Below are 25,217 nucleotides of genomic sequence, written 5' to 3' on the forward strand. Positions count from 1 at the left end.
GCATTATTTATTTATTTATTTATTTTGCGGGGGGGGGGGGGACATGAGTTTTTTGTTTTTGTTTTTTTTTAATTTTTTGTTTATTGCAGTAACATTGGTTTATAACATTGTATAAATTTCAGGTGTACATCATTATGCTTCTATTTCTGCATAGATGACATCATGTTCACCACCCAAATACTAATTACAACCCATCACCACACACATGTGCCGAATTAACCCTTTCGCCCTCCTCCCTCCCCACTTCCCCTCTGGTAACCACCAATCCAATCTCTGTCTCTATGTGTTTGTTTATTGTTGTTATTATCTACTACTTAATGAAGGAAATCATACGGTATTTGACCTTCTCCCTCTGACTTATTTCACTTTGCATAATACCCTCAATGCCCATCCATGTTGTCACAAATGGCTGGATTTCATAGTTTCTTATGGCTGAGTAGTATTCCACTGTGTATATATACCACATCTTCTTTATCCATTCGTCCCTTGATGGGCACTTAGGTTTCTTCCAAGTCTTGGCTATTGTGAATAACGCTGCAATGAACACAGGGGTGCATGTATCTTTACAAATTGGTGTTTTCAAGTTCTTTGGATAAATACCCAGCAGTGGAATAGCTGGATCATATAGTAGTTCTATCCTTAATTTTTTGAGGCATCTCCATACTGTTTTCCATAGTGGCTGCACCAGTTTGCACTCCCACCAGCAGTGTGTGAGAGTTCCCTTCTCTCCACATCATCTCCAACACATGTTGTTTCCTGTCTTGTTAATTATAGCCATTCTGACGGGTGTGAGGTGATATCTCATTATAGTTTTAATTTGCATTTCCCTGATAGTTAATGATTTTGAACATCTTTACATGTGCCTGTTGGCCATCTGTATATCTTCTTTGGAGAAATGTCTGTTCAGGTCTTTTGCCCATTTTTTAATTGGGTTGTTAGTTTTTTTGTTGTTAAGATGCATGAGTTCTTTATATATTTTGGAGATTCACCCCTTATCAGATGTATGGTTTGCAAATATCTTCTCCCAATTGTTAGGTTGTCTTTTCGTTTTGTTGATGGTTTCCTTTGTTGTGCAGAAGGTTTTTAGTTTGATGTAGTCCCATTTGTTTATTTTTTCTATTGTTTCTCTTGCCCGGTCAGACATGGTGCTTGAAAATATGTTGCTAAGACCGATGTCAAAGAGCGTACTGCCTATGTTTTCTTCTAGAAGTTTCATAGTTTCAGGTCTTACATTCAAGTCTTTAATCCATTTCGAGTTAATTTTTGTGTATGGTGTAAGGTAAGGGTCTACTTTCATTTTTTTGCATGTGGCTATCCAGTTTTTCCAACACCATTTGTTGAAGAGACTTTCTTTTCTCCATTGTATTTTCTTGGCTCCTTTGTCAAAGACTAGCTGTCCATAGATGTGTGGGTTTATTTCTGGGCTTTCGATTCTATTCCATTGATCTGTGTGTCTGTTTTTGCGTGGCAGCATTATTCACAATAGCCAAAATATGGAAACAACCTAAGTGTCTGTCAACAGATGAATGGATAAAGAAGATGTGGTACATATATATACAATGGGATATTATTCAGCCATGAGAAAGAAGGAAATCCTGCCATCTGTACAACATGGATGAACCTTGAGGGAATTATGATAAGTAAAATAAGTCAGACAAAGAAAGATAAATATTGTGTAATATCACTTATATGTGGAATCTAAAAAAAGCCAAAACTCACAGACAGAGAGAGTAGAGTGGTGGTTACCAGGGGAGAGGGAATGGGGGAAATAGGGAGATGGTAAAAGGGTACAAACTTCCAGCTATAACATGAACAACTTCATGCTGCACATCATGTACAGCATGGTGATTATAGCTAATATTATTGTATTATATACTTGAAAGTTGCTACGTGAGTAGATCTTAAATGTTCTCACCACAAAAAAGAAATGGTAGGGGCCAGCCTGGTGGCGAAGTGGTTAAGTTTGCGTGCTCCGCTTTGGTGGCCCAGCGTTCGCCAGCTCGGATCCCAGGCGCCCACCAATGCACCGCTTGTCAAGCCATGCTGTGGCGGGGTCACAAATAAAGAAGGGGAAGATGGGCACGGAGGCGAGCCCAGGGCCAATCTTCCTCAGCGAAAAAGAGGAGGATTGGCAACAGATGTTCGCTCAGGGCTAATCTTCCTCACATTAAAAAAAAAAAGAAAGAAACGGTAATTAAGTGGTGTGATGGAAATTTTCGCTAACACTATGGTGGTAATCATTTTGCAACATACAAGTGTATCAAATCAACACATTGTACACCTTAAACTTACACAATATTCTATGTCAATTATATCTCAATAAAGCTGGAAAAAAACAAGAAAAAGAAATCCTTGCACAAAAGAGAAGCATTGTAGATATTTATGCCATATATACATACCTGTCTGTATTCATGTTAGACTGAGAGTCGACAGAGTTATCCAACTCATTCTCGCTTTCTTCTGACTGGCTGTTAACAGTTCCTTCTTCTTCATCATTATCCACTTCATTAAGAGCCTTTCTCAAAACAGCAATAAAAATAACAACACAAGTGTATATATACACTCATCCCTGCTTTCTTTTTTTCATAACAGAAGAGAGTTCTCTCCTGCTAAGGATCCACATGTGCCCTAAAACCCACACCCTCTTATCTCCTCCTCCATCAATTGCCCCTTCTCACTTCACCATCTTCAACCTCTCTCTCTGAACTGGCCACAGCTCATCCGCATTCAAACGTGAACAAGTCTCTCCCATCTTATCCTGACCCTATATCCGCCTCAAGCTACTATCCATCTTCTCTCTTTTGCCACCAAACTTCTTGAAAGAGCTGTCCCCCACTTCTCATTCACCACCTATGCCCTGCAACTTTGCTTCTGCCCTACCATTCCACTTAAACTGCTCTCTACAAGACCAACATCAACATACTTGTTCCTAAGTCAAATGGATACTTCTCAGTCTTTGTCTCCCTTTACTTCTCTGACTCATTAATGACCCCTCATTTCTTTGCTTCAAAATCTTCCTGATACACTTTTCCTTTTCACTTCCAATGATACTATATTTTCTTGGTTTTTCTTCTATTCTTCCGGCCATTCCTTCCCAATCTCCTTTGTTGGTTCTTCTTTTTCCACTCTTCCTTTATATCTGATATGACTGATGGTCCTCCCTTTGGACCTTTTCTCCTCTGCCCTTTTCTCCATCTGACTCACTTTCTGAATGATTGTATCTAATTCCAAAATCTGCAATTATGAGTTAAATGCTGTTAACTTCCAAAGCTCTGTCTTCACCCAGATCTCTCTTGAGCCCTAAACATTTATATCCAACTGCCTAAAAGATATCCCTAGTAGAACATTCTACACACATATACTCAACATGTCCAAAACTTATCATTTTCCTAAGCCTCTCCTATCTTTCTTCCAGAAACCTTGTTCTTGCCATATTACCTAAGACCACGAATAGCATCACCATCTACTCAGATGCTCAAGCCAGCAAACTGGGAATTATCTTTCTTTCTCATCCATCATATCCAATCAGCCACCCAATCTTGTCGATTCTACCCCTGTTTAATCTCTCAATCTGTCCCTCTTCCCCTTTACCCCCTTCCCTACTGCCACTGGTTTGGGTCAGGTCCTCACCACTTCTCACTAAGATTCCAACCTAAGTCTTCTAATTCAATCTTCTCACCAGTCTTGTCCCTCCCCAATCCATTTTCCACATTACGGTCGATTTCATCAGGACTCTGCTCTTAAAATTCCTTAGCGGCTCTACTCTCATCTTCTGGTTCCTTAGCCCTTTGCAACCTAGCTCCTCCCTGTATCTCTAACCTCAGCTCTTGCCACTTCCCACATCCCCATGAGAGAGACCATGATTATCTGAAAGCTAACATTTTAATAAGTGCTAAAACATAAATGGTTTTTGGCTAGGGATGTGGCTAATAGGTTTTGGCTACTTAAAATATGTGTAACATTCTACTTAATTGCCTTTGTAAGTAGAAAAGAGTATACTTATCATGTCTTTTATGATCCTGGACCATCTAACTCCCTAGGATCATCCCTCTAATTGATGATCTCCTTCCTTCATAGAAGATAAAAATAACTTAAGAAATTCCATTAAAGAAGTACTGAGTCCTAGTCATTCATAAAAAGTTGTTTTATTTTAGTATTAAATTCTTCATGGGCTCTTATAAAATGTTTCCTATCTCAAAACTCTAAATATATTGATTAATTAAGAGTTCCAATTAGGTTAGGATACAGTTAATGTTTTACTACTATAATATAATTTTCCTGTGTAACTGTTAATAAATTCCAAGTTTCCTGGGTAGCTACTTTTTAACCATACTAATACATTAGAAGGGACTAACACTTAACGAAGAACTATTATCTGGTATTATGAGAGGCACTTTGCATAACCTATCTTGGCTGATCCTCACAACAACTGTAGCAGGAATATTCTATTCCCATGTAACAAAAAACAAAAACACTCTGAGCCAACTCAGACACCTTAAGAAATCAACTCAAGAACAAATAGCTAGTAAGTAGCAGAACATGAACGCAGATCCACCTGACTCCAAAGTGGGAAGTTGAAAGACTTCCTGTTGTTTCCATATTGGCAGATGGCAGCACAGTCTTATGCAGCCAGGCAGCGTAGATTGAATGCCTTCTCTAATGCTAACTAGCTATGTGTGTAATCTTGGATAAGTCACTTAATGTTTCTGAGCCTCAGTTTTCTTCATCTGCTGAATGGGGATAATAACAGTACCTACCTCCTAGGTAAGCACCCAATAAATGTCAGCTATCATTATCCAGTCCCATCTTGTTTAGTAAAACATGACTCACAGAAAGTGCAATATGCCTGAGTGAGAACAATTCCAGCAGCCACAACTTGGTATTTGTCGATATTTAAGCTTCTGAAATGTCTACCACAATGCCTACATCAACTTAAACTTAATTTCAGCATGAGCATCATGGCTGTGAGCAGAGCACATTACCTGAGGCTCCAGAGCAGATTCACTAAGGATGGCCTGGGTGACAGGGTCCTGATTTACCACAATGGGACCTTGAGAGGAATTGGGAGCCACTGTTACATTAGGAAACGCTGTGGAAGGAAGACAAGTCATGATGATTTTGTTTCATTTAATTAAATTGACTTCACAAGCACTATACACTACCATAGATTTGTATCATCATATGAAAATCTTAAATAATAATAATAGCAACTCACACTTATATACTGCTTACTATATGCCAGGGGCTATTCTAAATGCTTTTATATATATTAAATCATTTTATCCTCACAAAAGCCTATGCGGTTGTTCCTATTATTATTTTACAGATCAGTAAACTGAAACTCAGAGACACGAAGCAACTGGCCCAGAGGCACACCAAGTGGCCATGCCAGGATTCAAACCTTAAACTAAAAACTAATGATCTGTTTTTAGGGATTAAGATAAACCATGAATTATAAACACATTAAAGTGAGTAATGCTGTGTATCTGACAAGAGGCAAAGTTCCTTTTAGAGAGAGAGTGAAGTTGCTTTAGGTTTGGAATTACATATAAACACAGATACTTTAATTATATGGTAATTTAATAATAAACTGAAAATTAAGTCATATTTTAAATTATAAAATCTTATACATTTCACCATAAAATATTTTAGTAAATAATAACAATTTACCTTTCCTTAGCTGAGCAATTTGTAATAGTATTCTAAGCGAAAAGCAAACAAATTATAATGAATCTATGCCTAACAGCTTTTGTATGTTATCTACTCTAGAATATTTGAAATATAAATAATATGATGCCAGAAAAAAGATTTTAAATTCTTCCCAATAGCCAGTTGTGAGCTATGGTTAATAAAAAAAAAGCTTTTGTTTGAATTGACTACTTTACCTGTGCGCCTACGAGGAAAATCAACAAACAGGTCTTTTGCTGCAGCCATCAAATGATCAGATTTTTCCAATACATCCTGCATCTGGTATTGATCAGAAAGAATCTAGACACGTGTTAATGATAAATATTATTATTCAGAAAAAATATATGTACTTATCAAATCACAAAGGAAAAGCCCATACAAAGGCACAGAGCATAAAAATAACCATAGGTCACTATCTTCCTAAGATCCTTCAGTGGCAATATCTTTAAACACCAGGAGATGGGGCTGTTACAATAATCAGTGGATTTCAAATTCTTGGCTGCAATCCAAAGGAATCTATTATTAAATTGCGACCCAGTACACACACAGATGTAAACGTAAATGTAAATATATAACAAAATAAAAGTTTTACTTAACCTTATTCCTTGACAACTACTCTGATATTTTCCTTTTAGTTTCTGTTCTATTTTTTTAAACGATGGTTGCAACCCACTAACTTGATTTCACAATCCATTAACAAGTTGTGATCCACAGTTTGAAAAACATTTTTAAAGATAGGAATCTCCAAGCCATAAACTCAGAGGTGTAGAGGTGTTTCAACCACTAAAGTGATTTCATAATCCACGAATGGGTTATGACCCATAACTTAAAAAACATGATGTCAGATATGAGTTTGGGGGCATTAAACAAAAAACTGATGCTTCTGCCTTTACAAACAAGTTGGGTTTTTATCCTGGAGAGATGAGAACTCAAAATATACCACTATAGTAGTGCCTCTGATTATGCACTTTCAACTTAGGAACTTTCATAATTACAATCGAGGATGCACAGGCTAGCGTAAAGGGAGGTCAACTTGACCCACCACCACCAGATGGCATTCCGAAGTTGAAAGGAGTCCCCAAACTGGAAACTGCTCAGTTTCTGAAACTGACTCAAATCAATCAATAAAACATCTGGTAACAAATGCTCTTTACCAGAATTTCTCGAGACCGTGGAAACAAGTATAAAATATGACCTCATTTATTGTTTTAGGGCACTGAGAAAAATAACAAGAGTCACATTCTGACTTTTTCCCTTCTTCCCCTGCTATGGCCAAGCAAGTTCGCCGACTCCTTCAGTAAGAATAAAGTCCTGAATTTGTTCCTTCCACAAAGAGTAACTTTGGAATGGTAGAAGGCAAAGAGCACATTTGGAGCCAGAAGACTGGCATCCTCAGCCCAGTCAAGAGATACCAAGCAAAATCCATCCTCTTTAACCTTAGTTTCCTGATGTGTAAATGAAGATACGACCACCTCCCCAATCCCACAGGAGTGTTATAATGATGTGAATACAATCAAAACCTGTATACCACTCTATAGATATTTGAGAATGTTGTCACAACTTAAATTATATTATCCCATAATATAATTTAGATAGAACCAAATTTCTATCCCTGATTAGCCATCTTGCAAGTACATGCAATTAGAGTTTAGAAAAGAGAGTACATGGAGCATTATAATCTATCACATGCTAAAAAAATTACATAAAGAACATTTCCTAACAGCAGTTTTAAAAGTTTACTATTAAAAAAAAAAGCATTGACCTCCTATCAAAATAAAGAGATATAATTGACAGAAGCAGATTGTGGAGGAATAATTTTGTCATCTCAAGACCTGATATTAATTCTAATGAAGTCTCCAGTAAAGCTGTTGCTCTGCTAGTCTCTGCCCAGACTCTTGGGGCAGATGGTTTAAGTGGCCAAAGATTAGTGCACTGGCTTTCCTTTGCTCTTTCTAGATTTCTTTATCACCTCTCTGATAAAACTCATCCTCTTGATAGTAAACCAACCTTTGCATATTACTTCCCCAGGTGGGTTTGCAGAGCACAAAGCTAAACTCATGGGTAGTGGTACACATATTGGATTTCCAAAGGATCAGTCAAGGTCCCTTCAAAAACATTATCAGAAACTTCTCATCCTAGCACTTTTGTTCTCTGGAAAGAACAACCAGATGAGGGGGCCGGCCCCGTGGCCGAGTGGTTAAAGTTCCACGTGCTCCACTTCAGTGGCCCGGGTTTGCGGGTTCAGATCCCAGACACGGACCTACTCCACTGATCAGCCATGCTGTGAAGAAATCCCACATACAAAACAGAGGCAGACTGGCACAGATGTTAGCTCAGGGCGAATATTCCTCACCAAAAAAAAAAAAGAAAGAAAGAAAAAAACCAGATGGAATTGGAAAATTACAAAGAGACTTGGGAAGTTTCATACTTTTGGAATTTATAAAATCTTTATCAAAACCTCCTCTCTCTGATTTGGATTTGGACCCTTATTTGCTTTTCCCATGGCATAGGTGTGTCATATGGCAAATGAAATCTAAGATGATGCAGGCCAAAAAGAGTTTTTTTCTTCATTTATGTTAATCTAGGAGCCCAGCTCTGGGGGGATGGGTCCTGGTAGCTCTAATACATAATGATAAAGCCTAGGTGGATATGCCCAAGGAGACTTCTTCCTTTGGTCCCACCACATCCCTTAACAGAGACGTTACAAATTTAGCAACATTGAAATAAGATATGCGCATATTCTTTGACTCAGCAATTCTACTTTTAAGAATTTATCCTACAAATTTACATGTACTGAAAAACATCTTCAAGGATGTTCATTACATTATTTGTAGTGATAAGGCAGGAAACAATTTGTGGGTAGCACACACCACTACTTATCCACCAATATCCTTTCTTTCCATTTTCCCTTTAATAGCAGAAGTCCCAAGTTTCAGCCAAGTACATAGCTAGAGTCCCAATCATCCTTGCAGGTGAGAATGTTCAAGAGATGAATTTCTGGACAATGGCATATAAGCCAGAACTTCTGGGTGGTACATAAAAGGAGTAGCATGCCTTCTCTTTCCCACTTCATGCTGGTTGGGATACAGCTGAAGGAGGCTGGGCAGCCATTCTGTACTCAGAGATGGAAGCCCTGTAATGAAGGACCACAGAGTTCCTACCAACTACCATTTGCCTCTGAACTGTTTCACAAGAAAGGAATAGATTTCTGTTTTGTTTAAACCACTATAATCTGGGGTCTTTTTTTTTCCCAGAAGCTTAAACATACTCTAATACATGTCCTAAATGTCCACCAATAAAGCAGTGGATAAATAAGTTGGGGTACAACTGTACAGTACATGGCCATTAAAAAAGAAATGGCAGATTTCTAAATCCTGACATGGAATAACCTCCAAGATATATTGTTAAATGGAAATACATGAATCCCACTAACAGCTGAGATTCTCAACCTTGGCAACACAATAAAATTATATAGGAACTGTCTAAAAACATATCTAAGGAGGGCCACATCCCAGGTCCACTAAATCAGAATAGCTGGGTGTAGATATATGTGGGTCCAGACACATTTATTTTTCAATGGAAGTTCTCAACCCTGACTGATTCTAATGCACAGTTAGGGTTGAGAAACACTACTCTAGAGCCTGAGGAAGCGGAATCACAGGAGGAAGGCATCCTCTTCACCACTGTTCTTTCAGCCCCTGCTCCCACCACATCTCTTACCTGTGTAAGAAATGCAGGACATGAGCAGGAGCCACTCGGGAGGGAAAACAAAAGCCTGGAGTCACCTCAAAGGGGCTGCCTTTTCTCCTGGCCAGATCTGTGTTCTCAGGCCTTTCACTGAGAATTACCACGTGACATTTAAATGTACATAACTTGGCCAAGATTACAAAGATACTTATCTAGTAAAGAACCATTTTCTCTCATTCTACTGTTCTTCTTAAAAGCTCATGTAAACATTTATTTGGGAGATATAATTCTTCCTGATGATGCATAAGATCAAGACTTTGCATTTCACTAAGAAACCCAATGAATTCCTCAAAAAAAAAAGGGGGGGTGATTTAAAGCCGCAGTGAAAGGTCACCCAGACAGCCAAGTGCCACGAGCTGCAACACTGAACAGCAAGCAACACTGCAGACAACGCATATTTCTTTTACAATGATTTCAGCCCAAATAAAAGAAGGGTTTTTTTTGCTGCAGTTTCCTCTTATTTCCCATATTGTTTATTCCTACACATCTGATTACTTATCCAAATACCCTACATCTGGCAAAAGATTAAGCCAAAGGCAAACAGCTTACTAACTAACTAACTTGTTGGACAAGCACACAAGATTTTTTTTTTTTGCAAAGTAATCTAACAGCATGGCTGTTGAACTGAGAAAAATAATTATAGCAGCTTAAGTATATATAAGGCACTAATTATGTGTCAAGGACTGGGCTAGTCACTTCATTATATCAGTGAAATCTCGTAACAATACAATCAGGTAAGTAGTGTCATTCTCATTTAAAAGATGAGAAAATTCAAGCTGAAAAGTTAATAATTAATTTAAGCTCACATAGCTAATAAGTTGTGGAGCAGGAATCCAAACCACCAAACTAGATTCTAATTGTCACATGGACAATACATGGACCACTGCTTTTTTTGTGGTCCACGTATAGATCATTGTGTAAGGACGCAGTAATTACTACAGTCTCTCCAATGTGAATCAAATTTGGGGGAAAAGAAAGAAACTATTTCTCTCTTCCTCTCTTTCTGACTACAGATTATGCAGGGTAGCATTACCTCCTTCATGAGAGATAATCTCCTTTTCTCAAGATCAGAAATTTCTGGTTTCTGTTTCTTCCATTTTCTCTTCAAGGCTTTTTCTTGGAGTTCCCAGTGTACTAATGCTCTATTCTTCGATTTGTGTATTTCATGGCGACGTACCTATACAGAAAAAAAAATACAAAAGAATGTTTCAGGAGCAAAGAACTTGCCTATTCTGATGGGGGGACCACCTAACCTAGTTCATCTTTTTTTATTTTTTCTGGTCGAACATATGTATTTTTATATATATTCACAGCCAAAATTTTCACAGTCTCCTAAATTTTCAAAAATGATTTTTTAAAAAGTATCTAAAACTAGTAGACCTAGCTAAAAGACAAAATGAAAAGAATATTAATTTCTACTTCCTTCATATAAGACTATCCAATAAACTAGCGTTTTTCAAACTACAGTATAGGACACACTTAATGGGTGGTAAAATAGTGGGTCAAAACCAACATTTTTTAAATAAACAGAATACAGAAAAAAGTAAGAGTACATGGCACATAATAAAGTTAAGAATTCTTGTGTTAAATTTTCAGTTACATATGTGTATACGTGTACAATTACATACACACACACACACACACACACAAACACACACAGACTGAGCACAATGTAAAAGGCACAAAACCCACTGAGTCACCTTTGGCGAGACACACCCATTTCATAATACTCATTTCACTACCAAGAACTAACAACGCAGTGTTTTTCTGGCCCTGTAATGGCTGCCTGTCGAAGTGGGTCACTGGAGATGCAGAACTCCAGGGAAGTGGAACTCCTGAAGCAGAAGCAGAGATAGGAGCCACAGCTTAAGACTTAGAGGGAGGAGCTCACTGAGGGGGCTCAAGAATAACAGCAGAAGTTGGCTTTACAAGAATTCTAGTATTCAGAACTATGAATATGAACAAAACCTGTATGTCATCTGATAAAATGTACTTCTGAGTTTTCACCACATAAGTAAAAAATCAGTCTATTAAAAGACTAACAACCAAATAAGGATTCCGATTCACAAAAAACAAATGAGAATGACATTTTTGAGACAATTCGGGAATTATGAATACGGACTGGAAATCAGGTGATACCAAAAACTTATTGTTACTTTCGTTAGGTGTGAGAATGGCATCGTGGTTATATAAGAAAATGTCTACATTTTTTAAAACACTAACTGAATATGTAGGCACAAAATGACATGTTCTCTGGGATTTGCTTTAAAATGCTTCAGCAAAAAAGAAAAGGGTATGATAAATGAAACAACTATGGCAAAATTTTCATAACTATCATATCTGGGTGAACAGTATATAAGAGTTCTTTATACTGTTGTCTCTACTCTCACGTTGAGTTTGAAATTATCAACGTACAAAAAGAGAAATCAGTTTAAGATGCAAAGCATTCATTTAGGATCAAAGAATTATAATTCTGGGAGCACAGATTCAGGTAGAAACCCAAATAGGGCCCCAATTACAGGAGAGGGGCTTAGGGTTTTTATGGGAAAAAGGGAGGATATGAGGTGAGTTGTATTAAAGAAGAGTTCGTTGGTGCTAGATGAGGTAAGGCTAGGTTTGTACTTCATAGATTGGCCTGAGGTTCAATCATCAGGCAAAGGGCTAGTCTTGTACTTCATTGATTGATTAGCAATCCAGTCATCAGCAAAGTCCACTTCCATCAGTTCTTACAGACAGGATATTCTTGTCCTTACTGACTTCTTGGAATGCTGGTGGTTTGGTCCAGTTTGGAAGATAAAGAAAACAACACGTGCGAGGAAATTCCTCTGAAATGGCTGCTCTGGCTCTATTTTAATACGGCTCCCCTCATGTCATTTTTCACAAAATTTTTCATAATAAAAAAAATTTTTAAGTCAGTTGGGCATCATCATTATCCTCAACAAACATTTAAGGAGTACCTACTAGGATAAAGATTCCTAGGCCCACAAAGACGTGTAAGATACGGTCTCTATCCATATCTCATGGATATAAGATATGGTCCCTCAAAAGCATTAATAATCTGCCCAGAGACTGGGCATACACATATAAAGATAAATGATATGCATTAGATGGCATATCCTCAATGCCTTATGTAGGTAGTACAACAGCTCAGAGGAGATAGCAACTGTTGGGCAGCTTCAAAGGTAGGACTTTAAACTTACACAAAGTATAATAATCAAGAGAGTGTGGTACTGGTATAAGGTCAGACACACAGATCAATGAAATAGAATTGAGAGTCCAAACTAAACCCTTATCTTTATGGACAACTGATTTTCAACAAGGGTGCCAAGTCAATTCAATGGGGAAAAAACAGTCTTTTTAACAACTGGTGCTTTAATAACTGGATATCCACTTTCAAAAGAGTTAAGTTGAACCCCTACCTCACACCATATACAAAAATTAACTCAAATTGATCAAAGACCTAAACATAAGAGCTAAAACTATAAATGTCTTAGAAGAAAACATAAAAATAAATCTTTGTGAATCTTGGGTTAGACAATGGTTTCTTAGATGTGACACTAAAACCACAGATGACAAAAGAAACAATAGATAAATTAGACTTTATCAAAGTTTAAAACTTTTGTGCTTCAAAGAATACCATCAAGAAAGTGAAAAGACAACAAATAGAATGAAAGAAATTATTTGCAAATCATATACCTGATAAGGAACTTGTAGCCAGAATATGTAAAGAACTCTTACAACTCAACAATAAAAACACAAATAATCCAATTTTATTTTTATTTTATTTTTTTACGTCCTTCCCTTCATCAAACCCAGTCCACAGCAGTCACATGTTTCCTCTCCCAATTTTAAAATGACTAAAGGATTTGAATAGACATTTCTCCAAAGCAGATACTAGAAATGGCCAATAAGCATATGAAAGGATGCTCAACATCATTAGTCATTAAGGAAATGCAAATCAAAACAATGAGATTCCACTTTACACCACCTAGGAGAACTAAAATAAAAAAGATGACAATAGCAAGTGTTGACAAAGGATGTGGAGAAATTGGAACCCTCATACATGCTGGTGAGAATGTAAATGGTGCAGCCACTTTGGAAAATAGTTTGGCAGTTCCTCAGAAAGGTAAATATAGAGATAACATATGACTCAGCAATTCTACTTCCAGGTACATACCCAAGAGAACTAAGAACATATGTTCACACAAAAATTTGTGCATGAATTTCACAGCAGCATTATCCACAACAGTCAAAAAGTGAAAACAATCCAATGTCCAACAACTGATAAATGGATAAATAAAACACGGTATATCCATACAACAGAATAGTATTTGGCAATAATAAGGAATGAAGTACTGATACATACTATAACATAGATGAACTTCGAAAACATTATGCTAAGAGAAAGAAGCTAGAAAGGACAAAAGGACACATATTGTATCCATTTATATGGACTACCCAGAATAGGCAAATCCATAGAGACATAAAGTAGATTAGTTGTTGCCAAGGATTGGGAGGACGGGGGCATAGGAAGTGACTGTTAATTGGTATTGGGTTTCTTTTTGGAGGAGATAAAAATGTTCTAAACTTAGAAAGTGATGATGGTTGTATAACTCTGTGAACAGACTAAAAACCAATGAATTATACACTTTAAAAGGGTGGATTTCATGGTATGTGAATTATATCTCAATAAAGCTGTTTCATAAAGAAAAACCTATAGTAGAAACTTTTTAAAAAAGTAAGACTTGAACTAGGATAAAGAAGCAAAGTAAGATTTGAACAGGTGGAAGAGGAGGTAGGGAAACTGCTTCAAGCAAGGAAAAGAGCATGAATTGGGGAGCAAATGTGAAAATATATATGGCATGTTCAAGGAATAAATTACCACATTGACTAGACCAGTATGTTTATACAGGGAAGTGATAGTAAATAATGCTGGAGATATCTACAGATAGGAAAAGACAATAGATGTGTACAGGGCCATACTGGACTAGAGAGATTTAAACTGTAAACCAGATCCATCTAATGAAATTCTAATATATATTAATTGGTATTCCTAGGTAAAATCAGAAAGTCCAGAAGATATGTTTTTTGATTTTTATCCAGACATAAGCAAGATTAAATATAACTGAACAACTTTCAGGAAGTGCCTCTGGCTTCTATTCTAAAGGTTAGTACCCAAATAACAAATAAAACATTAACAAATCTTATCTTCTAACATCAAACTTACCAGGTCTTCAGGAGTTGCCCGATGAACTGTTAGATCATTCACAGTGTTCTGCAAAAAAGATGAACTTTCTTTAAAAAAAGGTTTCTTACAAAATGTTAGTATGTACTGGATTTTTTAAAATAGGATTTCAATGTTCATTCACTTTCTTTGGGTTATTTTCTTATAGGAAAAATTCTCTTTAGATTAGGTTAAAAAACTATTTAAAATCAGTTTTAGTTTATTTTTGATGAATTGATTTTCCTTTTTTTCAAAAGCATTCTTTCATTAGTTTAAGCCTTCTGTACCTTTTTTCTCCCACATGTCAGATGGGTCTCGTAGTTAAACGACTATGTATCAAGCATGCTACCCTCCAAGAAACCTTTCTTTGAAGAGGTAAGGGGTTTGATCAGCACATTTTAGAAAGATAAAATTGTTATTTTAAATTGAAATAAAATTATTTATTTTATATTTTTACGTAATATATAAAATAAATGTATTTATTTAAATTAAAATAAAATGTTAGTTTTATTATTCAAACTTCTTACTATATTTTTTTCACATTCTTCAGAAAGTTATGTCATGCCTATGAAGATATTGTTGGTTTGTGTATATTTAGGCGTGAGTATGCACTAGATTTTAACGGCTGAAAACAGATTCAAAATCCTGGGACCAAAAAGACTTTCTTACCAGGAACCAGTATTCCCAATTTAAATATTAATATGGATTACTTTTAGGTGTCTTGTAGAAAATAACAGACCATATTTAGATGTCTTACAGAAAATAAGAACTAACCTCACCAAGCAGGCATACATTATATTAAAATAATGAATAAAACAGAGTAGTATATAATTCAAAATGAGAAAGTTTAAAGTTGTAGTTTTCAAACTACGTTCCATGGAATGAGGTACCTCTAAAGATTCCTAAAAGAGAAACTGTGATCACTATGGAGAGGTTCAATTTGTGCCCAAGCAAACACCTTAAGCATAGAAGCTACCATAGTGAGAGATGAAGTTTGAGGGCACTGTACAATTTCATAAAATGTAAAAATAGTCACTTAAGTAAAAAGGCACTAAACCAGTATGGCAGAGCTACCGCATTACACAACCAGGAGGTACCATTAATATCCTAGGCCACGCAAATAGTACCCCTTGGGATTGTGCAGCACACAGCCTGCACAGCTCTAAGCAGCAGCCCTGCGATTTGGCCCTTTCAAAATGACCTCAGCCATTCTGTTACAGATTTGGTACGGTAGGGAAAAACAGAGTTTTACTTCTAAGAGAAATATAGAGAATTGAGTCTTGTGAAATAGCTTCTGATGTATTTAAAGACTTAACTTTTTGGCCACAGTTTATATTTAGATGTAGGCTTTTCTATACCAAAGCTACTATTCCTTTCACATTAATTTAGAAAAGTACAAGATACAACTATAAGATCATGAGAATTGTTCTTAATAATCATAATAAAATTCAGGCATATAAACAAGTGATATGCTTGGAACTAGTTCTCATGGGAGAAGATATAATCTCAATAAAAAAAGTTGCTTAAAACTATTTTCTTTTGAAATTGCCTTTAAATCTAATTTACAGGCCATTTCAGAAAACATCTCACTATTTTTATCAAAACAGTGTTATTCTGTTTGATCTCTCCTCCCTCGTTTACCGTTCATTCCAAATGACTTATAACTACTTTCAAGCTTAGTCTATCTTCAAAAATGAAAGATTTTTCCAGCACTGGAGATAATAAAAAGCAAATGAGGAAGGTTCCACATGCAATTTCAAATGATGGGTTTCAATTATGTTTTCAGCAATAGCAGCATATCAGAATAAATATTGAACTTTCCAAAGTAACCACTCTGAAGGGGACAATTCTTATATCATCAAGTGCGTTTTTTTCCCTCTTAATCAGTTTCATTAACTTAGAATCACACCTTTATAACATTTTATAGCCAATCAGATGGCAACGAAGCAATCTAAACACAGAGAACTCCCCCTGTCCCACTTCCAAAGGCCATCAGTTTGCCCAGGATATCTGGCTGGAGTGGCTGGCCACAACCCAGAAGGTTCCAAATCCAAAGGAGTCCCTGAGATCCAAACTAGTCCCTGACTAGTCACTCTCCACAATAGAAAGTAAAGACCCCTAAGGTCTCATGGGCCAAACAAAAGCACCAGGATGCAAAAGATCAAAATCCCCTCGGTAATACCAAGTAGTATTCAGGGTGGGAGCCAGGGACCCCATGTCCCAGGGATTTGAGACTTGTCCTATATCTTAAGAGAACTTTCATACTGAGACTGATCAGCCTCTGGAGGTGAGCAACAAAAAATTCGAGGGGTAAGAGAGCAAGGATCACCCCCTTTTTCAGCCAAAAATGCCACTCATGTAATTATGGCATCGCTGGTTGCTATGCAAATCTAAAAACAGTACCAAAAAAATTTAGACTTCAGTGACACAGATTAGCTAGAGTTCCCTTCAAGCAGTGAGTTCTCAATGTGGAAGTAGGGGCCCTTTTTAAAAAACACACTCCCCACTCTCTAAGATTCCAATTCTTCAAAGGAGGTAGAGCTTACAGCCTCAACATGTTTATTCTCAAAAACTTCCCAAAGGCTTCCGCTCTTCCCTCCCAGACCTACGATATCACATGCCGAGAAACCCACTCCACCCTATACACGCTGAGCCCCACTCAGAGCACCGTGCTGAGTGACCAGGGCCACGTCATCACATCTGTTCCTCCAGAGTAACGTTACATCGTTTATTCTCCCACTGAGACTCACATCCCATTCTTGCTTCACTGGCGTTTTCTTCTTCTTTACTTTCAGGGTTTTCCTTCCTCCTCCCCGGGGACCGTAACGGTTCACTCTGACAAATGACATCTAGGAATAATCATCATATAAAATTTTTCAAAATAAAAGAAAAAGTAATAATTAAGCATCACCAGACGGGGACAAAGACATCTAGGAAAATACTTTTTAAAACGTCAGAAGAAAAACGTAAGCATAATGAAAGGAACAGCCTACCAAAATACTTGGTTCTTTCACCACACAATTAATAGAAAGTTGATACTGATAACTATGATAAAAGAGGTTTCAAGTCAATAATATATGTATATTTGCTTAATAAAGAATGGTAGGAATGCAGAAATTATGACCTAAAGCAGAGGGCTGGGACAGTAGTCATAAGCTTTGTCTTCGGTTACATGAATTCACAATTAGTAGAGAAAATGTCAGTCACATGCTAACAATGTGAATACAAGAGGAGAAGGGCAAAGAGAGCTGGGTTCTTTTTTAAGCACTCTAGCACTCAAAATCACTACCAGATACATATGTGCTTACCTTAAAATAAAGGGAACTAAATTTTAGAGAACAAATGAGTTATGATGTCATTTCTAGTATATCTTTCACATAGTACTAAATGGGGGTGATTACTGACACTAAAGTAGAATTTGGAAATTGCCAACGTTTGCTTGGCATTCAAAACAGTAATGCGAAGGATACTGAACTAAACATTATACAAAATTAGAAAAAGGTTCACAGTCCGTGCAGACTAGGATTTTACAATACACATGTACAACTTCTAAAAAGCAACACATCTACATGACTCCTATTCCAGAACTTCTTTACACACCTAAATAATTATGGAACTTTTCAGCTGACCTCCTTACCCCAAATTATCCTAAAACAAAGACTCCAGTATTTTCCTTAAGTACATTTTAAAGAAAATCATTTAGTCTACTGTAATAAAAACACCTAAATGCAAGTATTTTTAAGAGCTTGCCCTCAATCCTCTTTGCTCTCTGTCCTATCTCACTCTTATTAATCACATTCACTCTTTAAACATGGTATCTAATTTCACGATTTGCAACCCAGCAAAGGAGATAAATCACATACAAATTAGAGAATAACATTTAAGTTTCATTATGGTGATGGTGATGATGACGACAGGGGTGGCAGTGGTGATGACAGCAACAGCTAACAAATATTGAGTGCTTTCTACAAGCCAGGTCCTGTTCTAAGCTCTTTCCACAAATTATCTTCTTGAATCCTCACAATAATCCCAGGAAGTATTTACTATTACTCATTTTAAAGATGAGAAAACTAAGGGACAAACAGTTAACCAACTGTGAAGGTCATACAGCAAGTGCCAGAGTCATAAATACCATTAAAAGAGATATGGAATGGAATAGAACACAGAATTGAAAACAAACCCTTACATTTATGGTCAGTTTGATATTTAACAAGAGTGCAAAGAAACAATTCATGGCGAAAAAACAGTCTTTTCAATAAATGGTGCTGGGACAACTGGACATCCATATGAAAAAGAAGGAAGTAGGACCCCTACCTCACAACATATATAAAAATTAACTTAAAATGATTCACAGACGTAAATGTAAGAGGTAAAAGTACAAAACTCCTAAAAGTGCACATCTTGATAAACCCTGGATTAAGCAATGGTTTCTTAGATATATCTGACACTAAAAGCACAAGCAATCAAAGGAAAAATAAACTGGACTCCATCAAAATTAAAAACTTTCGTGCTTAAAAGATACCATCAAGACAGTGAAAAGACAACCAAAAGAATGCGATAAAATATTTGCAAATCATATATCTGATAAGGAACTTGTATCCAGAACATATAAAGAACTCTTACAACTCAGCAATAAAAACAAATAACCTAATTTTAAAATGGCTAAGGGATTTGAATAGACATTTCTCCAAACAAGATACTAAAAATGGCAATAAACTTGTGAAAAGATGTTCAATACCATTAGCCAGTAGGATAATGAAAATCAAAACCACAGGAAGATACCACCTTACACCCACTAGGATGGTTATAATCCAAAAGATGGAAATAACAGGCAAGGCAAGAATGTGGAGAAACTGGAATCCTCATATATTGCCAGTGGAAGTAGAAAATAGAGTAGCCACTTTGGAAAACAGTTTGGCAGTTCCTGAAAAAGTTAAACATAGTTACCATATGACCCAGCAATTCTAGTCCTAGGTATATACCCAAAAGAATTAAAAACACATATTCACACAAAAACTTGTAGGTGAATGTTCATAGCAGGATTATCCTTTACAGACAAGATGTGGAAACATCCCAAATGTCCACCAACTGATGAAGGGATAAATAAAATATGGTGTATCCATACATTGTCATATTACCTGGCAATAAAAAGGAATGAAGTACATCAGTACTACAACATGGATAAACTATGAAAATATTATGCTAAGAGAAAGAAGCCAGACACCAAGGGCCATATATTGTATGATTCCACTTATATGAAACGTCTAGGATAGGCAAATCCATAGAGACATAAAGTAAGTTAGTGGTTGGTAGGGTCTCAAGAAGGGAGGGAATGGAGAGTGACTACTAATGGGCATGGGGTTTCCTTTTGGGGTGATGAAAATGTTCTGGAATTAGATAGTGGTGATGGTTGCACAACCTCTGAACTGTACACTTTAAAGGCGTAAATTTTATGGTATGTGAGTTATATCTCAATAAAGCTGTTATAAAAAAAGATATGGAAAAAATATAACAGTTGTTCAAAAAGAGGGTTTCTATTGTATTTTACTCTTTAACCACTTAGATCTCTGCAGAAACAAAGGAGAATCATAAAATGTGAGTAAATCTATATGATGAATTATGCATCCATTAAAATTATATTAAGAAGAATGCTTGACGACAGGAAAATAAATAGAAAGTTAAGTGTAAAAAGCGGAATACAGAACTGCATATTAGTGTATTCTCAATGATGTTAATATACATACTTTATTAATAAAGCACTTATCTGTGCTAAGCACTTCCCATTTAATCCCACAACCCTATGAGGCATATACTGTCTTGAGAGACAATATAGCACAGTGAATGAAAGTACAGTCTGAAACCAGACTGCCTGGGTTCACATCCCAGCTCCTTCACTAACTGTAAAATGTAACTAATTAAATATATAAGGTACTTGAGAATCCCTGCCTAGCACATACTAAGTTCTATTTAAGAGTTAATGATGATGTTAGCGACAACAACAATTAACCTTCTTTCCCAAATGAGAAAAATGGGGCTTAGAAAGATTAAGTATATTGCTCAAAGTCACACCAATAAGGGACAGAGCTAGCAGCTGACATTCAAAACCAGGTCTGACCAACTAATTGCAATGCACCTTCTAGAAAACCATGCCAGAATTGAGTTATCTCTGATTGGTTCTATATATTCCAAACTCTCTACAATGAACCCATGTTACTCTTAAAATAATTTATTTCAAGTTATATTATTTAAAATATTATAATTATTCAGAGGCTGAAATTCTACCAGCCTCAATTCTGAAGAATCAAACAAGAATCTGAAGTATGCAAAGGCTTATGAGAGGTCAAAAGGCTTACATACTTGTTTCTCTTGCTGGCAAGGCCCTCTATATAACAATATCAAAAATTTAGGAAAAGCAGCTTTTTTTTTTTTTTTTTTTTTTTGGTGAGGAAGATTAGCCCTGAGCTAACATCTGTTGCCAATCCTCCTCTTTTTGCTGAGGAAGACCGGCCCTGGGCTAACATCCGTGCCTCTCTTCCTCTACTTTATATGCAGGACGCCTGCCACAGCACGGCTTGACAAGCCATGCATAGGTCTGCACCCGGGATCTGACCCTGTGAACCCTGGGCCGCCAAAGCGGAGCACATAAACTTAACCACTACGCCACCGGGCCAGCCACCACTATTTTTTTATCATAGTTATTTATACACTAATGGTGACTTCTGATGGTAAATACTATGTATCCAAACAGATGAGCTTTTCTTAAGCAAAGAGATATGGATATTAATATAAACAATTGATCAAACACCTGAGTATTATTTGTGTGAATGTGAAGTTATCAATTTTAACATCAGAAAATGTAACATACAAAGAAACCATATTCACGTAACAAACAGAAACAGTGGTGAAACGAAGGTATATGCTATGGTCTGAATGTGTTCCCCCAAAATTCATATGTTGAATCCTAACCCCCAAAGGTGATGGTATTAGGAGGTGGGGCATTTGGGAGGCAGAGCTCTCATGAATGGGATTAGTGCTCTTATAAAAGAGGCTCCAGAGAGATCCCTAGCCCCTCGCTAGCCCAGTCCACCACGTGAGGGCACAGCAAAAAGGTGCCGGCTGTGAACCAGGAAGAGGGCCCTCACCAGAACATATCACACTGGTCCCTTGATTCCAGACTTCTCAGCCTCCAGAACTGTGAGAAATAGACTTCTGTTGTTTATAAGCTACCTGTTCTGGTATTTTGTTACAGTAGCCTGAATGGACTAAGATACTATACAACTGTTGCCTTTGTTTTTTTTTTTCACTTCAATTTAGCCTAGCAAAGCTGGCTGTGGTTACTCTAAGATGGCCCCCAATGAGTCATGCCGTGGTATAATTCCTTCCCCTTGAGCTTGGGCAGGACTTGTGACTTGGTTTGGGATTTTTTTCCTTTTTCTTCCTGTGACTTTTATCCAATAAAATAAGGCAAATGTGAGATGGCATTCCTGTGATTACATTAGATTATACATATAGAGACAGAGATTGGTGGTTACCAGAGGGGATGGAGGGAGGGAGGAGGGCGAAAGGGATGATTAGGCACATGTGTGTGGTGATGGATTGTAATTAGTCTTTGGGTAGTGAACATGATGTAATCTATGCAGAAATAGAAGTATAATGATGCACACCTGAAATTTATACAATGTTATCAACCAATGTTACAGCAATAAAAAAATAATAATTAAATTAAAAAAAAAAGATTATACAAGTCTCTGTCTTAGAAGAGGGAGGAAGAGATTCTCTCCTGCTCGCCCTGAAGAAGCAAACTGCCATGCTGTGACTGCATATGAAAAGGGCCATGTGGCTGGAAAGTCAGAGAACTGTGGGCAGCCTCCAGCAGAAAGCCAGTAAGAAGCCGAGACCCCTCAGTCTTACTGCCACAGGGAAATGAATTCTGCCAACAACTTGAGTGAGGTGAGCCTGGAAGTAGATTTTTCCCAAGTTGAGGCTCCAAATGAAAACGCAGACCACCAACACCTTAATCACAACTTTGTGAGACCCTAAGCACAGTACCCGGTTAACCCATGTCCAAACTCCTGACCCATGGAAATTGTGAGATAATAAAAGTATTGTTTTAAGCCACCAAGTTTGTGGTAATTTGCTGTACGGCAAAGGAAACTAATATACTGGCCAACTCTAAGGTCCAGCCTGTGTATGGTAAGATTACAAAGGTGTAATTAAGCTGCTACCCCATCTCTGGACTTCCTCCACCAACAAACTTCATGAAGGAGAGGCATATTTCAGCACTTTTATTTACTAAGCCCCAGTTACACTCTAAACTTTTGTAACACGGGGACCAGCTTTGCACTAAAAAGTGTCCTCTTGAACATCAATAATGGTGACCACATTTTTCTTAATCAAGGATCAGACTCTGTGGTCTAACAAAGGGGTTTTGTGCCACTTTTAGGAACCAGATATCATAAGGGAGCTACAGTTTACATGCTGACACGTGAGACTGTAGAGATATTCTGATGGTTTATAATGCTAATGAGTCAAATAAAATGAGCACAGCCTAGAAAATGAGGCCTGTGTGGAGGAAATCTAAAATACTAATAGCTTCCTAATTGCTAAAATTATTGGTCCCTTCTTATTTCTCAGGCCCTTTCCAGCTCTACAGACTCCCACTCCTGGACACCCCCTCCCTTGGCTTCCATGACACTCTTTCTCCTGGTTTCTCTCCTATTCTTTTCCCCTCTTCTTTGCAGGCTCTGTTCACCCCCCCCCCTTACATACCACACAATCAAGGATCTTCACCCAGTTCTATCCCAGTCCTCTTGTCCTTCCATTGGACACCCCCTGTCTTCATCCAATAATTGTCTTTTGAGAGTCGACCACACATCAGGCACTGGACGGAGACTGGACAAGTCTAATATGGTGCCAGCTCTCCTGGAGCTTACCCTCCAGATCAATGAAAAGGAGTCCAGACCTTCCCTCAGTGATCTCACCCACTCTCTTGAGCAAAGCTATGAATGCAGTGGGCGCATAAACACACTGTGAAAATGAGTCCCAAATCAAGGATTCACACCTTTCCACAAAACACCAAATGCTCATTTCTAACTGCCTTCTATGCACATCTCCCAAATATCTCAAATACAGTACCGTCAAAACACAGCTTATCATCCACACCCACTCCCTACCAACCTCTAGTTCTTGATATATAATTGGCTTGCCCAGTAAATGTTTGCTGAATTAAGCTGAATTTACAGAATTACCACCCTTCTAGTTGCTCCAGTTTAAAACCTTAGGATCACCTCTCTTCCTTCTTGTCTCATGGCCAATCAGATACCAGAATCTATTCATTCTTTCCCTGAAATATGTCTCTCATTTGTCCCCTCTTCTTCGTCTCTACTACCAAGGTTTTTGTCCAGGCTCTTGTTATTTCTCCTAATTGAACTTCATTTGCTCATTCACTCATTCACTTCATCATCCATCTATTATTTCAACAAATATTTTGAAAGCACCTGCCAAAAGCCAGGCACCAGATACAGCAAGAAAGTAGAATAGTCGGCACCCTCACAGAGCCTAGAGTTTATCAGAGGACCACAGTAACTGCTATGAAAGGGTAACGTAGGAAGTAAATTCAGTGTCATGGAAATACCTAACATACTCTCCACAGTAAGAAAAGACCATCTCCTCCCTCTAATTCCCCCAAAAATATTTAAGCCGAGAGCTAAAGCACAAATAAAAAGTCAGAAGTGGGGGAAACAATGTTCCAGGTGGGGGAAAAGATATTTACAAAGGGTTTGAGAAGTTCAGTTTAACTAACAGAGATTTGAGAGGGTGAGAGGCTAGAAAGAGGATAAAAAGAAAGGCAGAGGCCAGAGCCTGGCCTTGTGAGCCACAGCAATTTGAACACTATCCTAAAGACCTACAGGAAGCCACTGAAGGAGACAGGATGAGATTAAGCAAATCCACTCTGGCTAGTGGAAAATTGATCAAAGGGTAACAAGACCTCTTTCCAAACACTGTCCCTTCAATCAATCCCACCCAGATATACGGACAGAGTATAACTCTCAACCTTTTACTTCCTTCCTCACAAGACTTGAACGGCTACCCCTGCAGAGAGGAATCCAACTCAGCGCGACACTCAGACCCTCTCCCTCCATGTGGCCCGCTGACCTTCCTTTCCAGGCTTTTCTCCTCTCACATCTCCCACTTATCCTAAAACAAAGCTCTCGCCTTCACACACTCTTCCAAACATTCTTTATGCTCCACTTGGAACACCCTTCAGTCTTTCGCTCCCTTCTCCACGGGGTTAACTCCCACCCACTCCTCAAAACTCATTCAAGTGGCCCTTGCTGATAAACCCTTTCCTGACCATCCAATAGACTTAAATGACTCTCCTGTCCCCAAGTACTCTGGGTAGTCTGTCTGTCTCCTGCTAGACCGTGAACTCCTTGAAGACCACAATAGGTACCCCCAATTTCTAGCTCTGTGCAGACGTGCACGACAGCGGCGCGCGCGCGCACACTCAGGATGCTCCTAGACGGAGTGCGCCAAACACAAACACACCCAGACACGC

At 37.7% G+C, this 25,217-nt stretch overlaps 1 protein-coding gene across 6 annotated transcripts in view; it reads right to left on the reverse strand.

Moving 5' to 3' along the window:
• SPICE1 (spindle and centriole associated protein 1) overlaps positions 1-25,217 on the reverse strand; it is a 54,053-nt gene that overhangs the window by 28,556 nt on the left and 280 nt on the right. For 5 of the 6 annotated variants that reach the window (XM_087439602.1, XM_087439603.1, XM_004436574.3 and 2 more), the window contains exons 2-7: positions 17,410-17,508; positions 14,663-14,710; positions 10,469-10,612; positions 5,886-5,988; positions 4,983-5,089; positions 2,400-2,515 (exon numbers count right to left, since the gene is read on the reverse strand). In XM_087439602.1, the coding sequence (XP_087295728.1) occupies positions 2,400-2,515; positions 4,983-5,089; positions 5,886-5,988; positions 10,469-10,612; positions 14,663-14,710; positions 17,410-17,508 (617 nt within the window). The remainder of the gene's footprint in view (positions 1-2,399; positions 2,516-4,982; positions 5,090-5,885; positions 5,989-10,468; positions 10,613-14,662; positions 14,711-17,409; positions 17,509-25,217) is intronic. The other variant, XM_087439601.1, reaches the window with a different exon arrangement.

The sequence above is a fragment of the Ceratotherium simum genome, chromosome 15 (genome assembly GCF_057802395.1).
Source record: "Ceratotherium simum simum isolate JZ-2026a chromosome 15, ASM5780239v1, whole genome shotgun sequence".
Lineage (NCBI taxonomy): Eukaryota > Metazoa > Chordata > Mammalia > Perissodactyla > Rhinocerotidae > Ceratotherium > Ceratotherium simum.